The following is a 7,535-nucleotide window of genomic DNA, read 5'->3' as shown; positions in this document are numbered from 1 at the left end:
TTGTTTTTTGTTACCGAAAGAATTAGATGTTATTTCGCTCATTTTTAGTTTTTCATTTGAGTTTACGTACATCAAATCTACCTGTTTCTGGATTATCAACTGATTTTTTGTTTACGTACGTCAAAGTTTACGCCCATGTTTTGTATGTATTTTAATTTAGATATAATTAGGACTAATGATTCATTGAATGCCATAAAGATAAAACTTTACTTATATTTAAAGGGTAAGAATAATTACCATGGAGATAATAATATCATTAGTTGATCGAGAAAATGGCTTTAATTAGCTTTTCCACCAAAAAAATCATTTATTGTTGATAATCTTTTCAAATATTTCGTACAAGTTAATCATTTGAATGATTTTACAATGGAGTTTTCTAAATAAAAAAATTAATAATCCGTTTTGCAAGATAGTTATATTCCTTTTCATAATATTACATTATTCTTATCGTTACTTGTTTGCTAACACTACAATTAAAGTAAAACAATTAATTATTCAATAATTGAAAAAAACTAACTATTTAAGGAACAATGTTACACGTCAGAATTCGCTGGCTCAAAGTAGACTTTCAAAATTTTAACATAAGTTTTGTGTTCCCACAATTATGTTTTAAACCCTTATAGTTTCTTATATTTACAGTTTAACCCCATTATTACATAACAGAGCAACCATTGGGATTCTCGTCGCTGAACATTCCAGGAGCGTTCACGTTTGGCTGCGCGTACGGCACGTAACTCTCACTTGCGTAGTTGTATCCTGAACCTGGATAACTCTGACCTCCCACTGGATAATTCTGACCTGTCATCGAATAACTCTGACCGTACACGTGTCCTTCTTGCCAATGCATAGGAGCCGTTGGATAAGCTGAGTACCCATAATAATCCATCTTATTCACCATCGCCACCGGGGCCGGCACACCTCCGCCATCTTTCTTCTTCTCTCCTCCGTCTCCGGCTTCTTTCTTTTTCTCTCCGCCGTCACCACCTTCTTTCTTCTTCTCTCCGCCGTCTCCAACCTCTTTTTTCTTCTCTCCACCGTCACTTCCTTCCTTCTTTGCTTCGTTAACTCCGGCGGACGGAGCCTCTTTCTTTGCGTCAGGAGCGGCAGCTTCCGTCTTCTTATTCTCGGCGGCTCCGTCATCTTTTTTGGCGGGAACAAGAGGCTCGACGGTTCTTTTGAGCTTCTTAGTGAGTAGAGGCACAAGTTCTTTAACGTCTATCGTTCCTTTAACCGTCACCACGTCTTTAGCTCCGTCAATAGCCACTGTTTCGACTCCTGTTTAATTTCAATTAATAAAATTTTAATTAGCATAGTTAAATTATTTTGTATTCTAAATTTAGTAACTTACTTGGTTATTAAAAACAAAAATTAATAAATTTTCGTTGGTTATTAATCCCTTCTTACCTTTGATTTTCAATATTATTTTCTTGATTTTCTGAATACATCCTTCGCAATGTAGTCTGATCTTTAAAGGCACCACGCTCTGAACAACAAACAATTTAAAAGTCAAATCAATAAATTCATAAACCATACTTTGTTAGACAATAAAATCTGGATTTACGTTTTAGCTGCCTAATCTTTTTTCGTTTAGACTTTAGCTTATCTGCCTAATTAACTAGTGTGATCCACACTACTATTATTCTTTTTAAGTTGCTAACGTAAACCGTCAAGAACTTGGCGTACAGTAGCAAAAGTATAGTTGTCTCTTGTTATTATTCAATTAGATCTATACCTCTTTTGGAGCTGCCGGAGCAGGAGCAGGAGGAGCCGCCTCCTTATCTCCACCATCGGCTTTCTTCTCTCCAACGGCGGCAGCAACAGGTCCCTCTACCTTTGGCGGTGGATTCGCGAGAACCACCTTTCTCTTGGTTTTCTCCTCCAACTTCTCCTGGAGTTTCACTGGATCAATCTTTCCGACCACCAAAAGCTTATTTCCACCAGTATCTGCCGTCACATCTTTCACTCCATCAAAGTGCTTAACCATTCGCTTTATCTTCTTAGCGCAGCCTTCACAGTGCATATCCACTTTGTAAACAAAGGCAGAGACAACCGCGGCGACCGGTGGTGCTGCTGCTGCCGCGGAATCTCCTCCGCCGCTCTTTGGCTTGCCGTCAGTAGTCTCAACTGGGACTACGGTGGCAGCCGGCTTCTTCTCTTGTTCAACTTTGGGACCTTCTTGGACCTCTCCCATTCTTGGTTGAAGATAAGGATATATTTTTAAGGATTTTTATTTTTTGTATTTAATAGGACGAAGAATTGTTTGAACGAGAGTAAGTGGAGGCAAATGTGTGTATTTATAGAAGAAGAAGGAATGCGTGAAGGTTATTATTTTACTATATTATCGATACTGATTTTTTACTGAATATTATATGGTTTGATATTACATGTTCATTTCCGTATGTGTGTATTTGTTGGGGGCTGAGGTCAGCGAGAGTGGGCGTTTGACGCCGGTTTGACACAAGTGATGGTACGAGACACGAAGGCACCAAGTTTCTGAACAACATTACTTTAATCATCCGTGGATAATATTAAAAACAAAAATTGTTTGTGACGCAAATAGTTGATCAAGTTTAATGATTTCTTAAAGGTAACATTGCTTTTGAAAACAAAAAGAGCATCATTTCTCAGCTTTGACTACTTGATGACTTGAGTCTAGATTAGCAGAATCTTATATCAGTTTAAGGTAAAAATACATTCGACCAATTGTCACAATTCAAAGAATATACATCCTATACCTTATCAGAAACAAACTTTAGTTAGAAGATTTCATGGCCTTAAATACGAAATCAAATCATTTTATGAAGTCCGGTAATTCGTTTATTATTACAAGTTCATATAGGAAGAAAAGTGATGTTTTAATCAAATCATTTTTGTATTTTTGAATCACATCATTTTTGAAATTTTATCAATAAAAAAGAATTTGTAAAGAGATTAAAGATAAAGATAGATTCTTTTTCTTCTGATAAATGTGTATTGGTTAAAGTCATGATTGTGCAAATTGCATAGTCTTTTCTCATTGTAAGTGAAGTTGATGGAACCTCCTCTTCTCTTCTCTTTTATGTTTTATATTATTTAAAAAATTCATTTTAAGAAGTGATTTACTACAATTGATTCAAAAAAAAATCTTCTAACAGATTTCCCAAAAAGTTTTAGATATTTTGTTGTATTTTTAGGAAAAGAAACCAAAATTTATGATATTAAAATACCACATGTTATATTATATGATCCAATAAACGCATATTAAGATCAGATCAAAACTTTAAAATACAAGCTATACGAGAAGTCGCACATGGTTTTAATCTGTCAAGTAGTTTGACCGATTAATATATTTGATACTAGTACATAGAAGAATTCGAGACATGTGTGTGTAATGTACATATATTACTAAATTAACATCAACAAAAATGTGTATCATATATCTGAACAATTTTTTAAAAAATTGTATATGTTTTCGAGTATCAAGAATGTAATTTCACGTTTCGTTGTAATACACTATTCGTATCACTATCACCTACTGGCATACACTACTTTACATAATTCGTTCAGCACCAATAGCTTATATAATTATTTTTTAAATTCTTGCATAAATCAAAAGAATTTTGCTCTCCTAAAGAGCACAATTAGTGATTTTAATTAAATGATTACTTTGGTTTTGTTAGTTTCAGCTTCATGGAAACAGCCAAGAACCGCCTATCTACAAAAAACATGGGCTGCGGTATAGAGATAGAGACAAGAGGAATTGCAATATTAACTCACTGAGTTTTTACTTTTCTTTGAATGCTAACATATTGGGTTCGCTGTGTGAAAATTGAATTTTATCTGAAAATCTTTCAACTGCATAAACAGTAAAAGGATAAGAAAAGTTAAAAAAAAAAAATGTCCCAAGGGTTGCGTAATTGCGTTTCGTTCCTCCTTTCACCGGTCCATTTTGTCAACATCATGTTTCATTGTGTTTTGTTGATTTTTTTTGGTCATATGGTCCTATGAGTGACGTAATACATGAGGTGGACACATATTATTATATACACATGAAATATAGAGTTTGATTGAGAACTTTCTTGTCTATTATCTAAAATCTTTCGTAAAGTTAACGATCACAATGACCACAAACTTCAACGTACGTAAGTTTGTGTTTGTATTTTGAAAATCGATGTTTGGATCTTTTGAAACGTTTTGTTCAGTAATTTGGAAGTTTAGGGTAGAAATGGTCACTTATTATATGTAGCTAAATACGATTTCAACACATACAAACTACAAAGATTTGTTTTCGTGTTCCACAGTGTAACACGTCAGGCTGACTTGGATAATTTTAACTAACTTTACCAAGGTTAATATAAAACATAATCACTAATTGCAACATAAATAGACCATTTTAATTTCAGGTTGCAATTAGAGATTATGGTATACACAGCCACACAAAATCAAGAAAAATATGGCAACAGAAAATCGTCTCGTTTCAACCCTTTAAGTAGTTTCATCCATCCATATGGTGCCATTTTAAGTACACATGCAAGTCACCATTTTTCCTCATATTTTTTTGGCAAGTCTCATTGCTCGCCTCTCGTTGTAGCTTACAAAAATGACCATTCAATATGGTTATAAACCATCTTCATGCGACTGGCAAAAAAAAAAAAAAAAAAAAACCATCTTCATGCATGTCAGTTTTTTGTTGCTAGAAAGTTCGCCGTACATATTTGTCTCTCATGTAAAGGTGAAAATGGCTGTAACATGGATTAAACTATTAAAGATTCATTTTATGAAATATAATTTCCATTCATTTTGCTAGGAAATAATGAGGAAAGAACAAATTAAAAGAAATTTGTGTTCATCACAAAACGATAGCAATGTTTACGGAATGGAACCTAAAAGTAAACTACAGTTAGAAAGTGAAAGAAAATAAGATAATCAAAATGATATACAGTAACTTGGTCTTAGGAGTCTAAAGAGTAAAATCTATCTGATAATTAAGACAACATGAAAAAGATGGGCTATAGAAACGTTTTGAAATCAAGTTTAGTGGGGGCAGAGACAAAGTAGAACCAACTCATCAAGAACTCAATTTTAAACATCTAAATGGATCTCCATGCAACATTATTACACTAATAAATAATATGAAAAGTTTGGATTTGGTACCGGTCTGTTTCACTATCATTGTTACAATTATTGTATTCCTCGGCAGGAGCACCTTAGTTTATTAGAACAATTAGACCCCATTGACGAACCAATATGGTGTAGAAGTATCTGGAAAGAAAAAAGGAACGTCCCACATTTCAAACAAATCTTGCTAACCACGTATTATCTAGCTGGAGGAATGAGAATGACACATTGTCCTTGCTCTAGATGTAAATCCACATAACATAAGTAGGATCGGTTCTATTAAAACATTAATTGGAAAGCATTTCAAACTCGGGATAGTAAGTGTGGTGGAGACATGACGTATTGGTGACAAAAAAAATTATAGAGAGAAGAAACAAGCTTCAAACCCTCCCCAAGACAACAAAACCATCATTGTGGGGAGCATTAAGAGTATGCAACGCAAAGAGGCCTTTCATTCCCTTGCTCTCTCCACTTCTAAGAATTTATTGGTTTCTTGTTATACTAATAAATTAATGGAACCCTAAAAACAAGGTTATGAGATTTATCAGTAAACCTACGCTTCTGTCACTAATTCGGTCCAAGTACATTGCTAGAACTCTGTGACTTATCTTACAATGCTATTTCAGAATAATTTCAGACTAGATCTTAATTGGTTCCGTATGTATTACTGATTTCCAAATCATTAATTATTAATGGGCCTATCTAAGCCTGTTTAATAAATGGGCCTTGCGTCAAAGTCTCCATCACTGAAACCGCCCTTTTTAGGTTAATCAATACTTTATAACCGAAACTGATATTTTTTCTAGGGTTTCCTCTTCCGCATTCGTCGTCTTCAGCTCCTCCTACACAGTTTCTTCTCTGAATCGTAAGTTTTGAATTAATCTGCAAATTCGTTTAGATTCTTATCAATTAGTCACTAATTTTTCAATTGATGATTCGATCTCAGTACTTAGGAAGCTAAAATGGGTAGATGTCCGACTAGAAAAGTGAAGAAGAGGAGATTATCTCACAAAACAGCTCGCCGTGACAAATTCGAAGTCAAAGGCGATGACTTGGTTTACACAGAGTTGCGTAAACCGGAGACGGAGATTAAGCCGTTACAGCTTGACGAGGATTTGCCTGGAATGGGTCAATTCTACTGCTTACACTGCGAGTAAGAGAGATTCTATGATTACTCTATTGACGATTCTTTTGGTTTATGAAACTTTTTTTTAGCAAATACATTATCTTTGAATTACTCTATATGACCCATTTGTTTGTTTTACCTTGATATGTTTTAGTCGATACTTCTCCAACGTATCAGTGAGGGATGATCATTTCAAGACTAAGAAACACAAGAAGCGGTATGTGGATTCTTCTCCTTCCTTGGCCTTGGTTTCTATTTTGTTTTGTGTTCTTGGAACTGTGTTTGGTTCTTGTGCTCGTTTACTTTCTTGCTTGCAATGTTAAAGCTATTTCTCTTCACTTCTGTGTACCTAAAGATGTTTTAGCATTTGTAATTTGATTACCTTTGTATGATTATACATGTCTGTTGCAGTGTTGCTCTGTACTCAAGACTTATTATATGTGTTTTGTCCACTTGGATTGCAGTGTGAATATGATGATGGGACAAGCGCCACACTCGCAACTCGATGCAGATTTAGCCGGGGGAATGGGGATGCCGGACAATGGCCCAAAGCTGATGTCTAATTTGGTATTCACAGAGTTGCGTAAACCAGAGACGGAGGATTTACCTGGAATGGGTCAATTCAACTGCTTACTCTGCCAGTAAGATTATATGTGCAAAAAGACAATCTTTGAATTACTCTAGATTTCCATGTTTGTGTGAACATTTGTTTGTATTTGATTGACCTTGTCTCTCTACCTTGATATTTTTCAGTCGGAACTTCTCCAATGCATCAGTGATGGATTATCATTTCAAGACTAAGAAACACAAAAAGCGGTATGTGGATTCTTCTTCCTTGGTCTTGGTTTCTATCTTGTTTTGATCTTGGAACTGTGTTTGGTTCTTGTGCTCGTCTACTTTGAATTCATCTTGCTGGCAATGTTAAAGCTATTTCTCGTCACTGGCGTAGCTAAAAATGTTTTAGCACTTGTAACTTGATTACCTCTGTATGATTATATTATTGATCTATGCATGTCTGTTGCTCTGTACTCAGACTTAATATCTTTCTATTGTCCATTTGGATTTTTGTGTGATTGCAGTGTGAAGAAGATAGAGCGACCAGCGCCACACTCGCAACTCGATGCAGATTTAGCTGGTGGAATGGGAATGCCAGACAATGGTCCAAAGCTGATGTCTGCCTGAGTTTTTACAGTTATTTTCCTTATTTAGTTAATGGAACCCGAAATTTTGTTGTAAAACTATAATCTCCTAAATTAATGATACAGGTTTTTTGTCTGTTGCCAAGTATCTATCATGCAGTTACTGGTTTAGC

At 35.1% G+C, this 7,535-nt stretch overlaps 2 protein-coding genes across 2 annotated transcripts; one reads left to right on the top strand and one right to left on the bottom strand.

Annotated features, from left to right (window-relative positions):
• Positions 1 to 404: 404 nt before the first annotated feature.
• On the bottom strand, positions 405 to 2,484 carry AT2G36950 (Heavy metal transport/detoxification superfamily protein). Its single transcript, NM_129251.3, has 3 exons — positions 1,733 to 2,484; positions 1,405 to 1,483; positions 405 to 1,275 (listed from the first exon to the last, which is right to left on the bottom strand). The coding sequence occupies exons 1-3, from the start codon at positions 2,189 to 2,191 to the stop codon at positions 653 to 655; spliced, it is 1,161 nt and encodes a 386-aa protein (NP_565855.1). The 5' UTR covers positions 2,192 to 2,484; the 3' UTR covers positions 405 to 652.
• A 3,315-nt stretch (positions 2,485 to 5,799) lies between these two features.
• On the top strand, positions 5,800 to 7,509 carry AT2G36930 (zinc finger (C2H2 type) family protein). The gene is made up of 6 exons (NM_129249.3): positions 5,800 to 5,962; positions 6,044 to 6,250; positions 6,378 to 6,440; positions 6,688 to 6,864; positions 6,977 to 7,039; positions 7,303 to 7,509. Exons 2-6 carry the CDS (start codon positions 6,060 to 6,062, stop codon positions 7,403 to 7,405), a joined length of 597 nt encoding a protein of 198 aa, NP_565854.1. The 5' UTR covers positions 5,800 to 5,962; positions 6,044 to 6,059; the 3' UTR covers positions 7,406 to 7,509.
• Positions 7,510 to 7,535: the final 26 nt, after the last annotated feature.

The sequence above is a fragment of the Arabidopsis thaliana genome, chromosome 2 (genome assembly GCF_000001735.4).
Source record: "Arabidopsis thaliana chromosome 2, partial sequence".
NCBI lineage: Eukaryota > Viridiplantae > Streptophyta > Magnoliopsida > Brassicales > Brassicaceae > Arabidopsis > Arabidopsis thaliana.
The sequence above is the reverse complement of the archived record's forward strand: the minus strand, read 5'-3'. Positions and strand labels throughout refer to the sequence as shown.

Bases quoted from the DNA above. Each gene is read 5' to 3' on its own strand.
- AT2G36950 (NM_129251.3), bottom strand. From the start codon at position 2,191: ATGGGAGAGGTCCAAGAAGGTCCCAAAGTTGAACAAGAGAAGAAGCCG. The intron at 1,484-1,732 runs GTATAGATCTAA...TTTGTTGTTCAG, and splicing joins CTCCGGCAGCTCCAAAAGAG to AGCGTGGTGCCTTTAAAGAT. The intron at 1,276-1,404 runs GTAAGAAGGGAT...GAAATTAAACAG, and splicing joins AATAATATTGAAAATCAAAG to GAGTCGAAACAGTGGCTATT.
- AT2G36930 (NM_129249.3), top strand. From the start codon at position 6,060: ATGGGTAGATGTCCGACTAGAAAAGTGAAGAAGAGGAGATTATCTCAC. The intron at 6,251-6,377 runs GTAAGAGAGATT...GATATGTTTTAG, and splicing joins TTCTACTGCTTACACTGCGA to TCGATACTTCTCCAACGTAT. The intron at 6,865-6,976 runs GTAAGATTATAT...GATATTTTTCAG, and splicing joins TTCAACTGCTTACTCTGCCA to TCGGAACTTCTCCAATGCAT.